This window comes from Budorcas taxicolor, chromosome 2 (genome assembly GCF_023091745.1).
Source record: "Budorcas taxicolor isolate Tak-1 chromosome 2, Takin1.1, whole genome shotgun sequence".
NCBI classification, from domain to species: Eukaryota; Metazoa; Chordata; class Mammalia; order Artiodactyla; family Bovidae; genus Budorcas; species Budorcas taxicolor.
Genome location: NC_068911.1, coordinates 169,282,436 through 169,306,374, shown reverse-complemented (window position 1 = coordinate 169,306,374; position 23,939 = coordinate 169,282,436). Strand labels below are relative to the sequence as shown.

Below are 23,939 nucleotides of genomic sequence, written 5' to 3'. Positions count from 1 at the left end.
GAGAAAAGATAGTGGTTCTTAAGGAGAAAAGTGCTTTATATGTAAATAATGGACAGAAGAAAATGAATCAGGAAAGCAGGTTGAGGAAAAGCAGTTGAAAAAGAAGGAAAACTAGGGAAAACAATAGTGTTACAGAAGTCAAAAGAAGTTTCAAGAAGAAAAGAAGATGGTCAGGAGTATCAGATGCTACAGAAATGTCAGGTAAGGTTAGAGTGGAGGAGAGGTAGTTTTTTTAAAATTAGAACAGAGCATTTCATTACTTTTAAGATAATACAGTTGACCTGTGAACAGTGCAGAAGTTGGGGTGCCCACAACCCTCTAAGCAGTTCAGCTGAAAATCCACATATGATTTATAGCTGCTCTCCCTATACATGGCTCCTCTGTATCTGTGGTTCCATTTCCGCTACATCCTGTTCTGTGGTATTTACTACTGAAAAAAATGTACATAAGACTGGACTTGCGCAGTTGTTAGACCCGGTTGTTCAAGAGTCAACTGTCATGGCAAAGTAGTCTACAGCATCTGGTAACTTGGCTCTTTTTGATCATCTGTTTTAGCTACCACCGTCCGTGATGCTGAAGTTTGAGAGAGGATCTAACAACCCCCCAACACAGGGCTGCTTCAATGTGCAGAGAGACACGGAGGGAACTTCAGCACTTGCCAGCACAGCCAGAATTGAGTCCTCTGGGCTACAGTTCTGGGGTGAACAGCACTTCGATGAATGTAGCATTTCACTGGAATGGATTCTCATGTGCTGCCTTGGGCAAAACTGAACACTTCGTCAGTGCTTTTGAACCTTGTAATATTGCAGCATACCTGAGGGGTCTTCCCTCACCAGCCTCAATGTTCTGGGTCACTTGCAGGTTCCAAGTTTTACTGGCTGAACCTCACCCACGATGACTGCCTGTGCTAAGGCACAGTTTGCACCATTGGCCTTACCAGCCCTGTCCTATTGTGAGACCCACCTGTATAGATGCTAAATTCTAGCCATCACATCCAGATGGTGAGGGGGGAAACCTGCTGGACGCCCCCAACCTTCTAGGAAAAGGGGCCCCCATCTCCAGGGAGAAGCCTTCATTTCACACTGGCATGTCAGCTAAAAGCACTTCACTGTACTTTTGGTACCACAGCAATACAGTCCTCTTCAGGCAACCCAGCCCGGGAGAAGCTCAGGATCTGACATGTTCTTCTTTTGGCACAAGTCATTCTGATTTTTTTTTTTTTTTTTAAATCATGAAGAAATGATGGGAGCTTAACTGTTTTCCTGTCTGTTAAACAGTCTTGAGCTGCAACTAGATTCCAAGTTGGGAAAATGAGACAGCATATATATTTTCTATATATAAGAACAAAACAAAACAAAACAAAAAGGGCCTTTACATTAAGGCCAACTTGGTAGAAAACTGACTCATGGCGCGAGTTGTTTAGACTGTTGTATTTTTGTTGTACCAGATGATAACTCTAAATCATTCTAACCAACAGATGCATTCTCTCCCCTAAAACAGAGTTGCAACTCTGCGGGAGCACTCGTGTGCTGTCAGCCCCCACAATTCCAGCCAGAATCACAACAAGGTCCTGGGGGTGTGGGGACTAGACAAAAAAAGGTCCTTGGAGAGAGAAGCAGGTGGGAGGGGCGAAATCATGACCCACTGCTCCTCTCTGCTCCTCAGTACTGTTCACCCTGTCCTGCCGTGCTCTTCCTCTTAACTCCCAACACTGACTCTCCTGCTCACCCTGTCTGGCAGCTTCCACCTCACTCAGCCCTCCTCTTCCAAGCTGCAGCCAGTGCAGTTGGTGCCTGGGCATTGGCTCAGCCCCCACACCCTTTTATATGTGTAATATATATTAATATGATTTCCTGAAGCAGACGATTCAGTTGCTTTCTTTGAATTTTTGTTGAAAACCACATGCCTTACTATGTCCCTCTAATTCCTACCCATTCTAAGTAGAAGGGAAAAAAAGTTTCTATTAAACTGATGAATGTGGCTTTTTCCCCTGCATGTTCAGAAAATTGTGGCTGTTTTATAGATTTCTTCTGACTTTTTCTGCCAGTCCTTGTCCTGTCTGTGCTCTTTCAGTAGATTTTTCTTTGTTCCTCCTTTTGCATCCATGTAAGGTTTGCTGAAGAATCAGAATATCAGGTCAAAACAAAGCTAAAGTGACCTTAAAAGGTAGTATCTTCTCTCTGTATGGGGAATAGGGAGGTGTTTGGATTTCTCAGTAACTGTCAAGTGCTTTATGGCTATGGAGATACACTGGGCTTACATCTCCTGGAGCTCCTTGACGTTTGGGATGACTGAGGGAAGATAAAGAGATGATTTCTATGAAGTTGTTAGAGGTCTGTATATAAGGTGACCACACATGAAGCGTTAACTTCTTCTAACCTTTCTACCTTGTTGGTTTGGAGACTACTTGACTTTTGCCAGCATCCTCTGTGGCTTCAAATGACACTTTTCACACCCCATTCACTCCCTTCCTTTCCCTTAATGTGCCAAGCTTGAAACAGGATTAGATTTCCTGAGCTACTTGTTTGCTTCCTATGTGCCACCAAGGAATCTAATTCATCTTTCATCTCACTCATGTTCTTTTGAAACAAGATACTTTGGGAGTCAAGTCCTTTCAGGTGTTTATATATATATATAAAGTGGATTTTATGTTCTCCTTCCATGTAAGTAACAATTCACAATCATAATGTAAAGAAGAAATAGAAATCTGTTGTACTTCAAGATGCTTCCCTGATGTACAGAAGCTCCTTGTAAAATAAATAATTGCATTGTATATCAGTCTTCCTATCAATATTAATTATTAATGTATTTTAGAATTAAAAAGGACAAATTATATTATTTTGGTATGTAGTATTTCTTTTTTATGTTCTACCTCATTCCAGAAGTTTTAAGGTAGGTTAAAAATGATTCCTCAGAGACTTCCCTGGCAGTCTAATGGTGTAGACTTCCATGCTCCCAAAGCAGGGGCACAGGTTTGATCCTGCTCAAGGAACTAAGATCCTGCATGCTGCACAGCACAGCTGAAAAGGGGGGGGAAGGGAAGTCCCTAAAATACTGCTGCTGCTGCTGCTAAGTCGCTTCAGTCGTGTCCGACTCTGGGCAACCCCATAGACGGCAGCCCTGCAGGCTCCCCCGTCCCTGGGATTCTCCAGGCAAGAACACTGGAGTGGGTTGCCATTTCCTTCTCCAATGCATGAAAGTGAAAAGTGAAAGGGAAGTCGCTCAGTCGTGTCCAACTCTTAGCGACCCCATGGACCGCAGCCTACCAGGCTCCTCTGCCCATGGGATTTTCCAGGCAAGAGTACTGGAGTGGGTTGCCATTGCTTTCTCAACATCCTAAATGAGAAGTAAATGAGGGAGAAAAGTTATAGTAAGAATATTAAACACAGCCAGAGATGAAGGTCAGTAATGTTTGTGAATGTCTGTATAAACTGTAGAAAAGGAATAAGCTTCAGAGTTGAAAGCCAACTGTGAACCCTACACTATGTACCTCTAGGTGTTATTAATTCCACCTAGTCTGGGAGGTAAGTAAAAATACACTCATTTAACCAGTGAAGAACTTCAGAGGTGAAGTTACCTCCCCAAAGTCAAAGCAAATTATGTAATCATCCTTTACATATATTCAGGGAAGAGCAAGTGCATTCTGACCAATTGTCCCTAAAGGGACTTACTGTATATGGACCAGATATAATTAGGCCTTAGACTGACATCACAAAAATATGACAGTTTGTAGCTCATGTATTCCACTCTGGCAAGCAGCCCAGTTTCAATCCAGGTGGCCCCACCAATGACTCACTTTGTACTTTTCACTTCAGAGGCTGGTCTTGATTAGCATACCACCCTTTACCTAGGGTTAAGAGAAACCATGAGTCAGAACTGCTCGAGTCATTGGGCTCCACCTGCTCCCATATCTTCCTTCTACTAGTCCTCCAAAGAGACCTCAAACTGCCATTACCTTCTTGAAGTCATGTGTTGTCTCTAGAAGTGTTTGTAGCAGTTCACAACTCCATAAAAAATGAGGTTAACAAAAACATGCACCTCATGTGTGGACCTTGCCTACTTTATCAATTATCAGAATTAGAGATCATAATATGTGCAGCATCCCAAATGTGAAACTTTGGTATTACTATATTTGCAAGTTTCTCTCTTACCTTGCAGAATTCTCTACCCCAGAAATGTCTCAGTTCCTTTACCTCCTCTTGCCTTATTTACCACTCAAGTTGGAAGCCAGGATAATTTAACGGGACTTTATAACCCAATCCATCCTCCAATATTGCCACTAGAGTTACCGTTCTAAAACGCAAAGATAGTCATAGCAGTCCTTTTATTTCAAAACTTATTAGCCCCTAGGACTTCCCTGGTGGTCCAGTGGTTACGATATAGCCTGCCAGTGCAAGGAACATGGGTTCAATCCCTGGTCCAGGAAGATTCTGCCTACCTGGGAACAACTAAGCCTGTGTGCCACAACTACTGAAGCCTGAGCACCCTAGAACCTGTGCACCACAACTAGAGAATAGCCCGTGCTCACCCAAGTAGAGAAAGCCTGAGCCTAACAATGAAGGCCCAGCACAGTCAGAAATTTTTTGTAAATTAAAAAAAAAAAAAACCTTACTGCCCCTTAGATACCTACAGGATAAAATTTAAACTTTGCTTGGACTACAAGATATTTTGTATTCAGCTCTTGACCACTCATGCTCATGAGAAGTCCAGGCAGTTCTCCTTTTGATGTTCCTAATTAAGCTGACCCCTTACCCTTCCTGGGAGACCACAGACCCGCCAGTTCCTCAGCCAAAAATGCTGTCATTATTCGCCCTTCACCCTTCTACTGTTCTACAACCTGCTATTCTACTAAGAATCTGCCTGCAATGGAGGAGACCCTAGTTCAGTTCCTAGGAAGAGAAGATCTGCTGGAGAAGGGATAGGCTACCCACTCCAGTATTTCTGGGCTTCCCTTGTGGCTCAGCTTGTAAGTGAAGTGAAGTGACGTGAAAATCACTCAGTCGTGTCTGACTCTTTGCAACCCCATGGACTATACCATCCATGGAATTCTCCAGGCCAGAATACTGGAGTGGATAGCCTTTCCCTTCTTCAGGGGATCTTCCCAACCCAGGGATCAGACCCAGGTCTCTCACGTTGCAGGCAGATTCTTGAGCAGCTGAACCACAAAGGAAGCGCTCAGCTGGTAAAGAATGGCTCAGATGGTAAAGAGTAGGCCTGCAATGCAGGAGACCTGGGTTCAGTCCCTGGGTCGGGAAGATCCCCCAGAGAAGGGAATGCCAGTCCACTCCAGTATTCTTGCCTGAGAATTCCATGGACAGAGGAGCCTGGCAGGCTACAGTCCATGGGGTCTCAAAGAGTTGAACATGACTGAGTGACTTAACACATTCTTCTACTATTCCTTCCAGTTTTAGCTCAAATTTTAACTCCCCAGGAAAACCCTCTCAGCCTTTAGCCAATTTTTCAATTGCTCTATCCTCAGAATACCGTATTTATGCCATACATCACTTATCAAGTAGTAGGATAATTTGCTGTCATGTCTGTTTCCTCCACTCTGAGTTCTCAAGGACAGAAAAAGTGGTTCATCTCAATTTCCAGTGTCTAGCACAATGTCTAGCAAATTGTCATACTCACTATGGAAATATTGAATGAGTGATTGAAAGGCAACTGAATACTCATAATATCACCAGAAAAGTCGAATTATTTGTCTTTCTTCCTCTAAACTACTAGTTCTCAAACCTTTTTGTTTTGTGACCCCTTCATAATTTACAACATTAACTCAAAACCCCTAAGAACTGTTGTATCTGTAGGTGATATCTATTGATACTTACTGTACTAAAAACTGAGAAAATTTAAAATATTTATGATTTAAAAATTTATGATACATTTCAAAATAATAATCCATTACATTAATTGATAATATATTTGTATTAAAAATAACTATTTTAAGAAATAGAGAAGAGTGGCATTGTTTTACAAAGTAATGCTCAAAATTCTCCAAGCTAAGCTTCAACAGTATGTGAACTTCCAGATGATTTAGTAAAGGCAGACGAACCAGAAATCAAATAGCCAGCATCCACTGGATTATAAAAAAAGCTAGAGACTTCCAGAAAAAAAAAAAAGATCTGCTTTGCTGACTACACTAAACCTTTGACTGTGTGGATCACAACAAACTGTGGAAAATTCTTCAAGAGTGGGGTTCCCTGGTGGCTCAGCTAGTAAAGAATTCGCCTGCAATGTGGGAGACCTGGGTTCAATCCCTGGGTTGGGAAGATCCCGCGGAGAAGGAAAAGGCTACTCCAGTATTCTGGCCTGGAGAATTCCATGAACTCTATAGTCCATGGGATCACAAAGAGTCAGACACAGCTGAGCGATTTTCACTCACTTACCTGCCTCCTGAGAAATCTGTATGCAGGTCAAGAAGCAACAGTTAGAACCAGACAGGGAACAACACACCGGTTCCAAATTGAGAAAGGAGTACGTCAAGGATGCATACTGTCACCCTGCTTCTTTAACTTATATGCAGAGTACATCATGAAAAATGCCAGGCCGGATGAAGCACAAGCTGGAACCAAGATTGCCAGGAGAAATATCAATAAACTCATATGCATATATGTCATATGCATATGACAACACCCTTATGGCAGAAAGCAGAGGAACTAAGAGCCTCTTGATAAAAGTGAAAGATAAGAGTGAAAAAAGTTGGCTTAAAACTCGACATTCAAAAAACGAAGATCATGGCATCCAGTCCCATCTCTTCATGGCAAACAGATGAAGAAAAATGGAAACAGTGACAGACTTTATTTTCCTGGGCTCCAAAATCACTGCGGATGGTGACTGCAGCCATGAAATTAAAAGATGCTTGCTCCTTGTAAGAAAAGCTATGACAAACATAGACGGCATATTAAAAAGCAGAGACATTAACTTGCGGACAAAGGCCCCTCCAGGCAAAGTTATGGCTCTTCCAGTAATCATGTATAGGTGTGAGAGTTGGACCATAAAGAAAGCTGACCGCTGAAGAATTGATGCTTTTGGACTGTGGTGTTCGAGAAGGCTCTAGCGAGTCCCTTGGACTGCAAGGAGATCAAACCTGTCAATCCTAAAGGAAATCAACCCTGAATATCCATTGGAAGGACTGATGCTGAAGATGAAGTTCCAATACTTTGATCACCTGATGTGAAGAACTGACTCACTGGGAAAAGACCCTGATGCTGGGAAAGACTGAAGGCAGGAGGAGAAGGGGATGATAGAGGATGAGACGGTTGGATGGCATCATCGATGAGATGGACATAAATTTGAGTAAGCTCCGGGAGTTCGTGATGGACAGGGAAGCCTGGTGTCCTGCAGTCCATGGGGTCGCAAAGAGTTGTACACGACTGAGCGACTGACCTACTACTACTAACTATCCGCCTAAACCTTTAAAAACACGCACTTGCTGTAACCTGCACGCTCCTTCAAGGTACTGCGGGAAGACTCTAGTATCGCGAGATGCCCCTGAGACAGGTTAGGGGCGTTAACCTGCAGTGGGTTCCCAGAACCCTTAGCGAAATTCTAATTCTCTAACTGCGCATGTCGCGGCGCAGGCGCAATAGACATTTCTTGACTTCCGCTGGCTCCAGGAGCTATAAATACCGATGCCTTGCGTCTCTGGGGTCTTTTCGGGAGAGACTCTCGTCCTCCGTTCCTGTTTCCAGGTGAGTGGGACCAACTCCTTGCTTCGTGGGCGCTTCATCTGTTATGGGATCCGGTCAGTCTGCCTTTTCTGTGGGAACCGTACTATTTAGAATGATTCCGAATCCTCGGCGTTCGTGCCAACTACAACTACTCGCAAAAAATGGCGTGGGGTGGGTCGGAGAGGCCTCGCGCGCCTCCGTTCTTGGCTGTAGCTAATAAGGAGTGCTGGCGACGGAACTCGAGGGCCTGTAGGACTGCCGTCCTCCACGCCGAAAAGCTTAAGTGCGCGGCGCCCTTGTTTCCTAATGCGCCATTATGCCGCCTCCTGGCGTGTTAGCGTCTTCAACTAGAGTTGCAGACAGGGCATTTTGTTTGATTCACTAATTTAGAAACGGCTTAGCTGCCACTTCTTTTTTTCTTTGGGGGTAATGTTTAATTTTGTATAATTTTGTATGATAGACTTATTGGTCCTTAACTGCTTGCATTTGCTACTTAAAAGTGTTTAGACCAACGTGGATAACCCGGGAGGTCACTCTCCCCGGGCTCTGTCCAGGTGGCGTACGGGAGCATAGGGCTCTGCCCGGTGATGTACAGTCCCTTTCCACAACGTTGGAGATAAAGCCGGGCCTTGAGTCTGCGCCTGCATATTCCTACGTCTTCTCAGAGTCCTGTGGACAATGACTGGGGAGAAAAACCATGCAGGAAACAGCTCTGTAGAGCAATCTGTCTGGATCTTTGTTTTAACCTGTTTTGCTGTGCAATTGGGTTAAGGTTTTCCCTCTTTTGCAGCATTTTGTTTGGGATTCCGAATACAACTGGATTTGAGGTGAGTAGATCTACGAATTGCTTTCCGCCTATCGGTGTTTGCTAATTTGGTTCCACAAAATTGATTTTCACGTCTTTAATATTCGTGATAGAGGAGATTTTTATAACAAATGGACTAATTTTGACAAAGTGATAAAACCAACGTCCGCAACGTTTTCATGCGTGAGCTGTGTAATGTGTGTATCTGCTCAGACTGGGAGAACTAAGGATTCGGGTCTATGATATTAGAAATGAAATTGGGCATATACTACAGCATACTTATGAAAGTAACTAATAGATAAACTATAAAATAGTCAATAGCTAACAAGAACTTGGAGTTTGTGTGAAGCAGTTTATAATCCTGTGGACTTTGACTTGGTTGAAGTGTAGGTGTGAAGGGATGAAGGTGAAGGGAAGTGTAATCTCTTCAGTAGTGGTACAGTAAGTCTGCTACATACCAACCTTTCTGTGAGAAGCGTTGTAGACTTATTACATGGCATTACAATATAACCAATTTCATGGTACTGTATAGCACATTGTGTTAGCTGAGTGGATAGGCTAACTTGGGTTTAGTATTCTGACACTGTTCAGATATTCCAACGTGGATACCCCGGGAGGTCACTCTCCCCGGGCTCTGTCCAGGTGGCGTACGGGAGCATAGGGCTCTGCCCAGTGATGTACAGTCCCTTTCCACAGCGTTGGAGATGAAGCCGGGCCTTGAGTCTGCGCCTGCATATTCCTACAGCTTCTCAGAGTCCTCTGGACAATGACTGAGGAGACAAACCATGCAGGAAACATCCAGTATACAAAAATTTTAAAGGGGAACTAAGATTGTACAAATGAATCTAATCTTTTTTTCGTTTAATATCATTTTCAGGAGAGAAGAGGAGCCTTACCAGCTTTGCAGTTAGCAATGCTTTGGAGTCTTTCTTTGACAGGGAAATTAGTAAAGTAAAAATTAATTCTCCAGGCAAAACTACTGGAGTGGAACCCATTCCTTTCTCCATGGGGATCTTCCTGACCCAGGGATTGAACCTAGATCCTACTGCATTGCAGGTAGATTCTTTACCTTCTGAAACACCAAGTAAAATGAGTAATATATTCATTGAACATAAGCCTGGGAGATTTGGAAGTGTATAGGTAAGATATTTAACCCCTGGAACTGCACCTTAAAACCCATGAGTTCTAGTGTTCTTGTTGCCCAGGCACTTACTGAAATTTACAAGAAATGTCAGAGACCGTATGGGCAGGTCTTAGAGCATAGTGACCTGGAAGGAGACCTTTTCAGGTTTCCTATCTGGTGAAAACTTGATGTTACAACACTAGGATACTGGCCTCTTTATCTGTCGGTCTTAAAACTGGAAAGTAGGTGCCCATGAGAATCTGCATGTCTGAGAGAAATCCATCAATTTCTAATGTAATCGTGAACTTAAATAAAGATGACTATGTATTTGTGTGGTCTTTGGGGGGTTTTGTTATGTTTTTGTCACATCATTGTGCTGGTAGAATCTTAGTGCCTTAACTAAGGATCAAACCCAGATTCCCTTCGGTGAAAGCAGCCAGGGAATTCTGTGTGAGTGTTCTGTCAATCCTGGTAGGTTTTGCTGTAGCTGAAGGTCTTGAGCTCTTCTGTTAAATTTTGGCATTTGTGTACAACTACTATTGGGAAATGCATTCACTGTTCAGTTACCAAGTCCTGTCCAATTCTTTAGGACCCCCGTGGACTGTAGCACACGAGGCTTCCTCTGTCCTCCACTGTCTCCCAGAGTTTGCTCAAACTTAGGTCCATTGTGTTGGTGATGCTGTCCATTTGATCTCTGCCTTCAGTCTTTGCCGGCATCAAGGTTTTTTTCCATGTGGCTACTGTATTGGAGCTTCAGCATCAGTCTTTCAAATGAATATTCAGAGTTGATAACCTGTAACATTGACTGGTTTGATCTTGCTGGCCAAGGGACTCTCCATCTCACCTGCAGGACCACAGTTTGAAGGCATCTTTTTTATGGTTTACGTGAATACTGGAAAAACTGGCTTTGACAACGTGGACCTCGATAAAAGCTGGAGTTGGTCTTTTTTTTTTCTTACTGGGTTGAGAATTCAAAGGTGATGGTCTGTCACTAAGTTGTGGACTCTTCACTACCCCATGGACAGTAGCCTGCTGGGCCCCTCAGCCCATCTAGTTATCCAGGCAGGAAAAGAGGTTACCATTTCCTATTACAGTGGATCTTAACCCAGGGATAGAACCTATGTCTCTTGTGTCTCCTACATTGGCAAGCAGATTCTTTACCACCGCGCCACCTGGGAAGCACACAGTGTTTAACCTAGTCTGTAAGTTTTATAGATTTATACTTTTCTAAATTTACAGGTGTTGAGAGGTCTGCTCCTTTGTCAAGGGGGTGTGCTTAAGTCACAGTAGAACTTTGTGAAGCCCTTTTACAGGCTGCAGCATTAAGGGAAAGTCATGAGACCCTGAAGGATGGGGACTATTGGGGAGCCATTTGGAAGGTAGAGTCTATCTTCAGTGCAGCCATAAATAGGGAATTTCACAAGATGTGGAGGTGGAATACCTTGTTTAGAAGCCATTGGGTCAGGTATAAGGGAATTTTTTTAACTTGGTGGGCTGTGGCACAAACAAATACTCAGATTCAGTGCCAAGAGGCTAAAAGAATAGGTCCTGTCTGGGACTGGCTCCGTAGGTTCCTCTGTCATCCACTGTCTTCCATTGGCTCAAGTTCTTGTCCATTAAGATGGTGATGCTGTCTAACCAACTCATCCTCAGCCTGTTGGGTTGCTTTATGGCTAGCTGTGGTGGCTCAGACGGTAAAGCATCTGTCTATAATGTGAGAGACCTGGGTTGGGAAGATCCCCTGGAGAAGGAAACTGCAATCCACTCCAGTACTATTGCCTGGAAAATCCCAAGGACAGAGGAGCCTGGAAAGCTACAGTCCATGGGGTGGCAAAGAGTCGGACACAACTGAGCAACTTCACTTACTTATACAAGTTACTGCCTAAATAAGTAGCAGCACATGTGCCTGAACTCAGATTCTAAGTACTTGGCATATGTTAATCACAGCCCCAGGGGGTGGGTATTAATCTGACTGCTTTTATGGGGAAACCCGGGAAGAGGGAAATAAATCCACAACTAGGAAGTAGACTGGTCCTGTTTCCCCAGGGTTGGCCCTGTGTCCAGTTCACATTTTGGCTGCAGTTCAGTTCAGTCGCTCGGTTTCCGACTTCACAACCCCATGAATTGCAGCCAGGCCTCCCTGTCTGTCACCAACTCCCAGAGTTCACTCAAACTCATGTCCATTGAGTTGGTGATGCCATCTCATCCTCTGTCGTCCCCTTCTGCCCCCAATGCCTCCCAAGGTGAAAGATGAAGTAGCTCAGTTGTGTCCAACTCTGCGACCCCGTGGACTGTAGCCTACCAGGCTCCTCTGGCCATGGGATTCTCCAGGCAAGAATACTGGAGTGGATCTTCCCGACCCAGGGATCGAACCCAGGTCTGCATTGGAGGCAGACGCTTTAACCTCTGAGCCACCAGGGAAGACATCTCTTCGCATGAGGTGGCCAAAGTATTGGAGTTTAAGCTTTAGCATCAGTCCTTCCAAAGAACACCCAGGACTGATATTTAGAATGGACTGGTTGGATCTCCTTGCAGTCCAAGGGACTCTCAAGAGTCTTCTCCAACACTGCAGTTCAAAAGAATTTTTCAGCGCTCAGCTTTCTTCATAGTCACGACTCATCCATACATGACCACTAGAAAAACCATAGTCTTGACTAGATGGGCATTTGGTGGCAAAGAGTAATGTCTCTGCTTTTGAATATGCTATCTAGGTTGGTCATAACTTTCCCTCCAAGGAGAAAGCGTCTTTTAATTTCATGGCTGCAGTCACCATCTGCAGTGATTTTGGAGCCCAGAAAAATAAAAGTCTTACACTGTTTTCCATTGTTTCCTCATCTGTTTGCCATGAAGTGATGGGACCAGATCTTCATTTTCTGAATGTTGAGCTTTAAGCCAACTTTTTCACTTCTCTTTCACTTTCATCAAGAGGCTTTTTAGTTCCTCTTCACTTTCTGCCATAAGGGTGGTGTCATCTGCATATCTGAGATTATTGATATTTCTCCCATCAATCTTGATTCCAGCTTGTGCTTCTTCCAGCCCAGTGTTTCTCATGATGTACTCTGCATCTAAGTTAAATAAGCAGAGTGACAATATACAGCCTTGATGTACTCCTTTTCCTATTTGGAACCAGTCTGTTGTTCCATGTCCAGTTCTAACTTGCTTCCTGACCTGCATATAGGCCTCGTTCCCACATAAATGCTTTTGAGTGGTAGATGCACAATAAATCTGAATGGTGTTTTTAGTATAAATTATCAGGGTAGGGTCAGGTTCTAGGTGGGATTTCTTCCCAGTATCCAAGTGTCAAACCAGTCTCTCAGTCGTGTCCAACTCTGCAATCCCATGGACTGCAGCACACCAGGCTTCCCTGCACTTTACCATCTGGAGCTTGCTCAAACTTCCTGTCCATCAAGTCGGTGATGCCATCGAACCATCTCATCCTCTGTCATCCCCTTCTGCCTTCAGTCTTTCCCAACATTAGGGGCTTTTCACTCAAGCAAACTGTCAGGAGTATTCTAGGTCACACCCTTTCTGCTAAACTTCAGGTTGCAACACACCTACCCGTAGACTAAAACAGGTTCTTCTGGCTTTTTTCTGCATATATGCCTTGATAGTCATATCAGTTGTTGTTAAACTGAGACTGCCTGAATTTGAATCCTGATACCACTTGTAGTCCCTGTGACCTTGGGCAAGCTGCTTAACTTCTTTCTGCCTCAATCCATGTGCTCTTGCATAGAATGTATGCATGCATGCTCAATTGTATCTGACTGACCGCATGGGCTGTACCCCGCCAAGCAGCTCCTCTGTCCATCAAATTTCCCAAGCAAGAATACTGAAGTGGGTTGCCATTTCCTTCTCCAGGGGATCTTCCAACCCAGAGCTCAAACCCATGTCTCCTACATTGACAGGCGGATTCTTTACCAACTGCACCACCTGGGAATCATGGGGACACTGAAAGTACCGACTTCTTGGATTTGTAAGGAGAATTAGTGTTAATGTTTGTAGAAAACTTAGTCTGTTAAGTACAACGAACCTGTAGGAAAATTCTCTGACTTCAAACAACTAGGGACTTCATAAAGTGCTCTGAAGTGCTGTTTGAGTGCAGCACTTTAACAGCATAGTCTTTAAGGATTTGAAATAGCTCAGCTGGAATTCCATCATCTCTAGCTTTGTTCATAGTAATGCTTCCTAAGGGCCAACTTCCTTAGGATTTCCCTGGTGGCTCAGATGGTTAAGCGTCTGTCTACAATCTGGGAGACCCGGGTTTCATCCCTGGGTTGGGAAGATCCCCTGGAGAAGGAAACGGCAATCCACTCCAGTACTATTGCCTGGAAAATCCCATGGACAGAGGAGCCTGGTAGGCTACAGTCCATGGGGTCGCAGAGTCGGACACGACTGAGCGACTTCACTTCACAAGGCCCAACTTGACTTCACACTGCAGGATGTCTGGCTCTATGTGAGTGACCACACCAGTTGATCCATTCAGTTTTATTGAATAAAGTCTTAGCACCAAAGGTAAATTACCTACTAAATCAAGCTCTTGTTTTGCTCGGAACTCTACCTATCCAGGAGAGAAAGGGCGATTAGTACCCTCCAAGATCAGCTAACTAGGAAATAGCAGAGCCAGGGTTTAAACCCATCTCCAAAACTGTATCAAGGTATACTACTAACTTTGAACAAGGCAGTGTGGTAAGGTATGTGCATTACTTCATCTAATACTCCATGCACCCCTGTAAAGTAGGTACAGTGTTTGCCCATTTTGCAGTGGAGACTGAACTTGGAGTTGAGGAACTTACCCAACTGACATAGCCAGTAAGTGGCAAAGCATGCATCTGAGCAAGAAAGTTGACTGCAGAACCTGTACTCAAACTACATCATACCATGCCTTTGGAAATTTTAGCTGTTTTCACCCTTTGTATTCAGCTAATTAGTACCCACTACACCATTAAATGTCTCAGTTGTAACGAGGTGTAAATCTGCCATGTGCCTGGGTCTACTTGACTCTGAAAAATATCAATACTTAGATAGACATTACTTTGCCAACAAAGGTCCGTCTAGTCAAAGCTATGGTTTTTCCAGCAGTCATGTGTGGATGTGAGAGTTGGACCATAAAGAAAGCTGAGAGCCGAAGAATTGATGCTTTTGAACTGTGGTGTTGGAGATGACTCTTGAGAGTCCCTTGGACTGCAAGGAGATCCAACCAATCCATCCTAAAGGAAATCAGTCCTGAATATTCATTGGAAGGATTGATGCTGAAGCTGAAAGTCCAATACTTTGGTCACCTGATGTGAAGAACTGACTCATTTGAAAAGACCCTGATGCTGGGAAAGATTGAAGGCAGGAGGAGAAGCGGATGACAGAGGATGAGATGGTTGGATGACATCAACTCAATGGGCATGAGTTTGAGTAAACTCCAGGAGTTGTCAATGAACAGGGAGGCCTGATGTACTACAATCCATGGGGTCACAAAGAGTCGGACACTGAGCAACTGAACTGAACTGAGACAGACTTGAGTGCAGTTTGCTAGGGAGTGAGAGCCCTTCCTGGCTATTAACCTCTGTCTTTTACCACTTTCTGTCTTTGTGTACATCTTTCCCTCTGATGGATGGGATCTTAGTTCCCCAACCAGGGATCAAATCCAGGCCCCCATGGAGTGGAAGGGTGGAGCCTTAACCACTGTACTGCCAAGGAAGTCCTAGAACCTGTATCTTTATGAAGATATCTGACATTCGATGACGATTTGCCAAGTGCTAGGCATTCTCTAAGCCTTAAAACAGCCCTATACATGCAAGGACTCTTTTTTATGTCCATGTATAGAAAAGGAAGATAATCAAGGCTAGATTAGTTGCCCAAAGTCACACATCTTTAGATAAAGGTTTGCATCTTTGGAGTCTGAACTCAACCACCATCCTTACCTCCCTTTCCCCTAAGGACCCAGAACAGCCTCTCTTGAAGGGAGGGTGGGCACCTTGAGCATTACATCATGATAACATTATTATCATTCTAATGTGATTACTTTTTACTTGATGTCCATCTAACCTGGAACACTGGAGTGGGTTGCCATTTCCTTATCCAAACCTACTAGTTGAGTTATCCTCAAAGAATGGGATGTTTGGCACATAGCAAACACTGGTTGATGACTTTGTTTTTCTGTGTTCTATTTCATTGATTTCTGTTTTGATCTTTATTATGGTCTTTCTTCTGTTTCCTAGTTTCCTAAGGTAGAAGCTGAGGTAATTAATTTTAGACCTTTCCTTTTTTTCTAGGACAGGCATTTAGTGCTATGAGTTTCCCCTAAATACTGCTCTGACAATATCCCATAAGTGAAAAACAACAGTATCCCACAAGTTCTGCTAAGTTCTCTTTTCATTTAATTCAGTTCAAAATACTCTCAAATTCTGTTTTGATTTCTTCTTTGATCTGTGGGCTACTTAAAAGTACATGTTTATTGTTTATATTTTTGTTTATTCAGGCCATACCACAGGGCTTGCAATTTCCCACCAGGGACTGAACCCAGGCCATGGCAGTGAAAATGCTGAGTCCTAACCACTAGACCCCAGGGAATTCCAAAAGTGTATTTTTAAATAATTGGGAGGTTTTCAAAGATCTTTCATTTATTGGTTTCTACTTTCCATTGTAGCCTGATTATATACTTTGTTTGACTGAATTTTTTAAATTTAACAAGACTTTTTCTATAACCCAGTATATTGGGAATTGTTTCATGTGCACTCAGAAGGCATGAGTATGTTACTGTCTGAAGAAATCGAGGTGGAATGTGAAAGATGATGTATTCTGTAAATGTCAATCAGTTCAAATCCATTGAAAGTGTTGTTCAAGTCTATCCTGGCTGATTTTCTTCCTACCTATCAGTAATATTGAGAGTAAGGTACTGAAATGTCCACCTGTCTTTGTGGATTTGTCTATTTTCTCTAGAAGTTCTATCAGTTTTTGCTACATGTATTTGGGACCTCTGTTATTAGTTGCATATATTTAGGATTGTGCATTTTGATTTTCTCCTTTACCATAGTGAAAGTACCTTCTTTTTAAAAATTTTTAATTGGAGGATAATTGCTTTACAACGTTGAGTTGGTTTGTCATACAACAATGTGAATCAGCTATAAGTATACATATGTCCCTGCTCTCTTGAACCTCCCTCTCATGCCCCGCCCTCACCCAAACCCACCCCTCTAAGTTGTCACAGAGAACCAGGTTGAGCTCCCTGTGTTATACAGCAACTTCCCACTAGCTATCTATTTTACATGTGGTAATTCCCAAGTAATGGAAATGATAAAGAATCCGCCTGCCAGTGCAGGAGAAGGAAGAGATGTAGGTTCTATCCCTGGGTTGGGAAGATCCCCTGGAGGAGGAAATGGCAACCCACTCTAGTATTCTTGCCTGGGAAGTCCCATGGCCAGAGGAGCCTGGCAGGCTACAGTCCATGGAGTTGCAAAAGACTTGGCAACTAAACAACAACAACAATGTATAGGTTTCAATGCTCCTCTCTCAGTTCCTCCCCACCTCCCCCGCTGTGTCCCCAAGTCTAGTCTCTATGTCTGCACCTCTATTCCTGCCCTGCAGATAGGTTCACCAGTATCACTTTTCCAGATTCCATATATATGCATTTAAATACGATACTTGTTTTTCTCTGACTTACTTCACTGTCTATAACAGACTCTAGGTTCATCCACCTCACTACAACTGACTCAAATACCGTCTTTATTTCAATAATACTCTGCTCTGAAATTTACTTTGCTATTAATATAGCTGCTCCAGCTTTCTTTTGCCTAGTATTACCAGAGTCTCTTTTTCTGTCTTTTTACTTTTCTATTTGTGTAGAGTTGACCCTTGAACAACAATGGGGTGCTCCTGGTTTGGCCCTCCATATCTGTGATTCTGCAACTTGGAGTTTAACCAACCTCTGATTGTGTGGTACTATAGTACATAGTTCATATTTATTGAAAAAAGTCTGAGTGTAAGTGGACCTGTGCAGTTCAAAACTTGTTCAAGGGTCAGCTGTGTTTCTGTTGAATGTGTATTTCTTGCAGGCAGTGTGTGGTCGGGTCTCGCTTTTCCTATTCATTATGACAGTCTCTGTCTTGTATTTGGAGTGCTCAAACCACGTTCATTTTTATTTTAGTTCATTCTGTCTGTGGTGGCTCTTCATTGCTGCACTCAGCCTTTCTCTAGTTGCGGCTAGCGGGGGCTACTTTTTGCTGCAGCTCGAGGGCTTCTCATTGCGGTGGCTTCTCTCATGGGGCACAGGCTCTGGGGCACATAGGCTTCAGTAGTCGAGGCTCGTGGGCTCTAGAGCACAGGCTTAGTAGCTGTGGTGCACAGGCTAAGTTGCTCCACTGCATGTGGGATCTTCCCGGACCAGGGATCGAACCGCCATCCCTCGCATTGCAAGGTGGATTCTTACCCACTGGACCACCAGGGAAGCCTCCAGACCACGTTTATTTTTTATCACACGTCTGTTGCCTTATAGTTTATAGGTTTATGTTTCGAACAGTTTTTTAGCCATTATTTCTTCATATATTTTAAGAAACAAAAAGCATTTTATTTATTTGGCTGTGTGGGTTCTTAGTTGTGGCGTGAGGGATCTTAGTTTCCTGACCAGGGATTGAACCCTGGCCTCCTGCAATGGGAGCATGGAATTCCAGCCACTGGACCGCCAGGGAAGTCCCTTCTTCACATATTTTCTATTCCCAGTTCCTCCTTATTTTCAGGGTCTCCAGTTACCTGCAGAGCAGGCCACTTATTAAAGTTATTCCATAGTTCACTCATACTCTTTTCACTTAAAATTTTTTCTGTTTCATTTTGGATTGTTTCTTTTGCTATGCATGAGGTTTACTAATCACTGCTTTTCCAATAGCTAATCTATTATTAATGCCATCCACTATGTTTATCATCTTAGATATTATCAAGAAGTTCACTTTGGATCTTTATATCTTCCATGTCTCTACTTAACTTTTGGACATATGGAATACAGTTAGAATAACTTTTAATATTCACTTCTAATTCTATCATCTATGTCATTTCTAGGTCAGATTCAATCGACTGTCCTCCTTACTATGGTTTATGTTCAGTAAATAAAATACAACAATAATAGCGTGAAAAATTAATATTTATGTTCAAAGAAGATAAATGGGGCCAAAGAAGGCTTCATGGAGATGGCAAATAAAATTTAGCCTTAAATATATATATTTGCTATATATGTAAAAATCAGATATATATATACACATCAAGAATTCAGCTAGACAGGAAAGAAAAGGTGAGAAAGGTGAGGAAGCAGGAGTGAACATGGGCACGTTGAGAGGACAGTGCAGAAGCCAAGGGGGAGACGGGAAAACAACAGCTTGGGGCATTTGGTGCTCCTAGCACAGCACTGAAGAGATGTGTCAGTCTTCACACTTAGAAAATGAGCTTATGGATGCTGGGGAGAAGGATGGGGGGAAGGGATAGCTAGGGAGTCTGGGATGAACATGTACACACTGCTATATTTAAGATGGGTAACCAACAAGGTCCTCCTGTGTAGCACAGGGAATTCTGCCACATAACTCAGTGTTATGGGGAGAGTGTTATGGAGTTTGGGGGAGAATGGATACATGTATATATATGGCTGAGTCCCCTCCCTGTTCACTTGAAACTGTCAAACATTGCTAATCAGCTATATTCTAATACAAAATAAAAAGTTAAGAAAAAAAGAAATATGTGAATCTCTACAGATTTTTAAGCAAGTCAAAGTCTCATAGTCATGATTTAGGGAGACTAACTTGGGGATCTTGATGGAATGAAATGAAGGCCAGGAGGTGCTGCTTTAGACCAGAGAGGCAAAAATAAAACATGGAGAGGAGAGGGAAGAACCAGAAAAGATATTGAAGTTTGAGAAACTTTTAACCTTGGCTTGAAGGATGAAGGGTGAGGGTGGGGGATCTTGATCCATGGAAAATGAGTCTTATTTGGTGTATTGAGTCTTCTGCATAGAGCCATAAGACTAAAACCCAGCATAGAGGTCAGTACCAGACCAGATGGGCTGTCCTCTCAGTTAAAAGGTGGTGGCTCAGCCCCGAACAAGATTTCTGAAGTCCATCCACTTGTATCAAGACCGCAGACAACTTGCTTAACGTCTTTGAACCGCATTTTTTTTCATTTTCCAACTGTCAAGAGTTTTGTGAGGAACAAATGGATGGATGTGTGTCTGAAGTTCAAGTTAGAGGTTTGACAAAATAGGTAACAATACTTATCTTCATAATTACATCAAGCTATGTGAATGAATAAGATCTTGGAGGAAGACAGCAGAGACAGAGATCCCAGGGTTAAAACTTGGAGGAATTTCACAGCATATCATCCAAAAGGGGAGTCCGTGATGGAGGCAGAAGTAAACTTGAGGAGGTAAGAAACCTTGAAAATGGGGCGTGCTTTGGGGTGGACTCTGTATGGAAGAAATTCAGCTGGTAAAGACTCATCCGGAGCTTCCCTGGTGGTTCAGATGGTAAAAAAAAAAAAAAAAAAAATCATCTGCCTGCAATGTAGGAGACCTGGGTTCAATCCCTGGGTTGGGAAGATACCCTGGAGGAGGAAATGGCAACCCACTCCAGTATTCTTGCCTGAGAAATCCCAGGGACAGAGGAGCCTGGTGGACTACAGTTCATGGGGTCACCAAGAGTTGGACACAACTGAGCGACTAGCACTTTCACTTCAAACACTCATCAAAAGAGTCCATCTAGAGTTCAGGAATGATAGCATGACTTTCAGAGTCAAGAGTACATGAAATGGAGAAAACACCCTGCTGCAGAGGTCACTCCTTTGACCTGGGAGACCCCCAGACACAATGAAAAGGCCTGAAAGGTGACCACAGGAAACTTGAAATACTGAAGAACTGCCTGAATCCATCCTGAACAAGGAGCATGTTAACAAGGGAAGGGTAAGCAGCTAGCTTACCTAGCTAGCTCCCAACCTCAGTTCACACCCTCTTCTTTCTTATCTGGCCTCACTGCCTCACTCTTGGTTTCCCCTCCACCCAAGCCTATTCTCTAAACAAAAATCTGTCACTCATGTGCTCAGATCCCTTCCAGAGTTCCCCATTTCCCCAGGATAGAGGCGGTCTCCTTACACTAAACCGCTAAGTCCCTCCCACGGCACCCTGTGCCCCCAGTCAGACTTGGGCAGTTTCCCCAACCCACCAGAGGCTTTTATCGCTCCCTGTCCTCGCAAGGATGCTTCTCCTAGGATGCCCTACCCTCTTGGGCTTAACCTGGAAAACCTTCCTTAAGTCCCGGCTGAGCTACATAACCCTATGCGCACCCTTGTCACAACAGCCCTTGTCACAGCCCTGAGTAGTTGCTGACAGTCTGACTTCTCATCTTTCTCTGACGGAAAGCCCCTTGAGAGCAGGGACGATCAGTGTCTCTTTTATCCGTACAGTCCCTTCCATACCATATTTTTTCCCCAGGCAAACCCTGATTTCAAGCAGTCTTTCTGGTTGTCAGTCCACTCTTCCAATTTAGGGCCTTCAAGACACACACCCGTTCTGTAACCCCGGGCCGGTGCGGAAAGAGCCTGGTGGCGAGCGCCTTAGCCGGGTCGCGCCACCGGCACCTCCCGGGGCGGCCGCCAGGGGGCGCCGGGCTCTTTGTTTTCTTTTCTGGCCCGGGGTCGGGGCCGGAGGCCCGCAGAGCGCATGCTCTGGGGCAGTTCGGGCCGGGCCGGCGAGCGGAGGAGTTCCTTGTGGCAGACCTGCAGCGAGGTAGGTCGCGCCAGTCACGCACGGAGGGTCTGGGCGGAGGGCGGCGCGCGGGGCGGGCACAGCCCGGGAGCGCCGGCGGGCGGCGACGGGCCGGGGCGGCTGCCCGCGCGCGTCCGTGTGGCGCGGCGCCGGCCCCACGTGAAGCCAGCGCGGCTGGGAGGCGCGGGTGCGGGCGCGCGGGTCTGCGGCCCCGCGGGGCGCCCGGGAGCCAGCCCGCCCGCCCGGGCCCCGCCTCGCCGGAGAGAGGACCGCGCGGCCCCTCCGCCGCGGCGCCTCGCGTGCCCGGCCCGCGCCGCCCGCGGGGGCGGGAGATTCAAACGGCCCGAGCGCGGCCGGCTGGGGTTTTGCGCGCGGCCGCGGTGACCTCGGCGCCCGCGATGCGTAGAGCCGCGCGCCTCCCGGACCGGGGCGGCCGCCCGGGCGGTGCAGCATTTCCGGAGCGGGAAAGTGATTTTTAAACGTCCAGCACTGGTTTGGAGAGTGTGGTTTGCGGAGCGGGGTGGGAATCCCGCCCGGCAAGGGTCGGCTCGAGGAGCTCGAGGGTAGGCTGCCGAGGGTCTGCGTAGGGAGTGAAATCTCAGCGTCAACAGGCACCGCCACGACTGTTGACCAGTGGGAGAGGTGTGCCGGGAACTCCACATCAACTCATCTGTCAGCAGATTAATCGCTGGCAGTCTCCTCCGTGCCGCGCGTGCAGGGCTGGGGAAAATGGTGAAAGGGCCCCGGGAGGCCTTGATCGAGCTCCCTGCCTCCCCTGGGGAGGCCCATGTGGGGCCACAATTACTGTCCAGGGTGATCCCCAAGGTGTGCCCATGGAGCCGGGACGCTCGCTACTCCTGGCGGATATTAACCAAGGTGCTCCAAGTGTGACTTGAGTGCCTATAGCAGAAGTCGAGTGTAGGGAGTGTGGGTGGGGATCTCGGATGTTCACCCAAGCCTGGGCAGGAGGATGAGTGATGGCTTTCCAGCCGAGGTGACTCTTGGCCAGGGTTTTGAAAGAACAGAGGAGTTATTCAGGCTGACCGAGGGTGGAGGGCTTCTGGCGATCCAGGCAGGGAACACAGCACGTGCAAATACAGGAAGGTGTGGGTGAGTGTTGTCATCAGAGGTACCACGGTGTTTAAGTCTGATTGGCACACAGGGTACCAGGAGAGGAAGAGCAAGATGATCGAGCAGGGGCTGGGTCTCCAAAGGTCTGGAGAGCAAGTGCTGGGTGGGGCACAGAAGGCAGCGACGGTTTTACCCAAGAAGGGCATCAGAGTGGAGTCTGGAAAGGTAAACTAGGATTTCTCCATGCTCTTGTTGGGAAGCCATCCCAAGAGCAGGAATCCTGTTCAGCTTTGCAACTGCCTAGTTGGCTACCCCTGGGCCATCCATCTAATCCCCCTGGGCCTTGTCCTTACCTGTAAGATGAAGATAAGAGAGTTACTAATATCCTGTAAAGCTGTGGTTCTAACACCTGGGGTAAGGTGTAGCCTCATTCTGCTGGGGAGAATGAATGCACTTAAGCCTAGGCTCCCCTCTGTATTTTTGGGCTTCCCTGGTAGCTCCGTTGGTTAAGAATCTGCCTGTGATGGAGGAGACCCAGGTTTGATCCCTGGATGGGCAAGATCCCCTGGAGAAGGAAAGGGCAACCCACTCCAGTATTCTTGCCTGGAAAATCCCATGGACAGAGGAGTCTGGCAGGCTACAGTCCATGGGGTCACCAAGAGTCGGACACGACTTAGCGACTTAAACCACCACCACCCCCTCTGTATTGACGGGGGATCCTGGTAAGGAGCTCTTGTGTGAGGTCTACCAGCTCAATGCCTGACATCAGGCAGGAAGGAGTTGCTCCCCCAGTGTTTGTTGACAGACAAACAGAGCCTCTCTCCTCCCTTCCCTCACAAAGAGATTCTTCAGCCCTTGCATCTGTCTGGCAAGTGTTTGCCTCCTGACACTGGGGTGGCTGGGTGGGGACAGCTGCTGTGGTTGGAGAGGGCTCTGTCTCCCTTTGCAGAGATGAGGTCACAGGGGGTCATAGCAGGAACACGAGGGCCCTGGTAAACTGTCTAGTCTACCAAATGGAAAAACAGGCCCAGGGAGAAGTGGGGATGGGGGATGCTCTGGTCCTGGTGGGGCGTGGTCAGCAGACCTGGGCTGTCACCCCACTTCTGTGTGGCCTGGGCCCCCTTCCCCTGAGAATACCAGGATGATCACACCTCTGAGGGCAGGATGCGAGTATTCCAGGATTGACTGGCACATGTTGTTGTTCAGTCTCTAAGTCATGTCTGACTCTGTAACTCCATGGATTGCAGCATGCCAAGCTTCTCTGTCCTCGCCATCTCCCAGAGGTTGCTCACATTAATTTCCATTGTGTTGGTGTTGCTCTCTAACCATCTCATCCTCTGCTGCCCCCTTCTCCTTTTGCCTTCAATCTTTCCCAGTCTCTCCCAAGAGTCTTTTCCAGTGAGCTGGCTCTTTGCATCGGTGCCCAAAGTATTGGAGCTTCAGCTTCAGCATCAGTCCTTCCAATGAATATTCAGGGTTGATCTCCTTTAGGATTGACTGGTTTGATTTCCTTGCAGTCCACAGGACTCTCGAGGGTCTTCTTCAGCA

General features: G+C 45.5%; 2 protein-coding genes and 2 non-coding genes across 16 annotated transcripts in view; all 4 read left to right on the top strand.

The window, feature by feature from the left end:
* Positions 1-2,820, top strand: part of PHACTR4 (phosphatase and actin regulator 4) — a 105,605-nt gene extending 102,785 nt beyond the window's left edge. For all 3 annotated transcript variants that reach the window (XM_052654904.1, XM_052654912.1, XM_052654895.1), the window contains one exon: positions 556-2,820. In XM_052654904.1, the coding sequence (XP_052510864.1) occupies positions 556-571 (16 nt within the window). In that variant the 3' untranslated portion in view covers positions 572-2,820. The remainder of the gene's footprint in view (positions 1-555) is intronic.
* A 4,792-nt stretch (positions 2,821-7,612) lies between these two features.
* Positions 7,613-23,939, top strand: part of RCC1 (regulator of chromosome condensation 1) — a 31,113-nt gene continuing 14,786 nt past the window's right edge. For 4 of the 11 annotated variants that reach the window (XM_052658151.1, XM_052658218.1, XM_052658133.1 and 1 more), the window contains exons 1-3: positions 7,668-7,744; positions 8,461-8,497; positions 9,353-9,531. In XM_052658151.1, coding sequence (XP_052514111.1) covers positions 9,481-9,531 — 51 coding nt within the window. In that variant the 5' untranslated portion in view covers positions 7,668-7,744; positions 8,461-8,497; positions 9,353-9,480. Of the gene's footprint in view, positions 7,745-8,460; positions 8,498-9,352; positions 9,532-19,857; positions 19,988-21,284; positions 21,342-23,939 lie in introns of those variants that run through there. The other 7 variants (XM_052658201.1, XM_052658159.1, XM_052658186.1 and 4 more) reach the window with 4 other exon arrangements.
* On the top strand, positions 8,179-8,382 carry LOC128044033 (small nucleolar RNA SNORA73 family). Its single transcript, XR_008199017.1, has one exon. It is a non-coding gene; the product is annotated as a small nucleolar RNA SNORA73 family (small nucleolar RNA).
* Positions 9,072-9,275, top strand: LOC128044031 (small nucleolar RNA SNORA73 family). The gene has a single exon (XR_008199016.1). It is a non-coding gene; the product is annotated as a small nucleolar RNA SNORA73 family (small nucleolar RNA).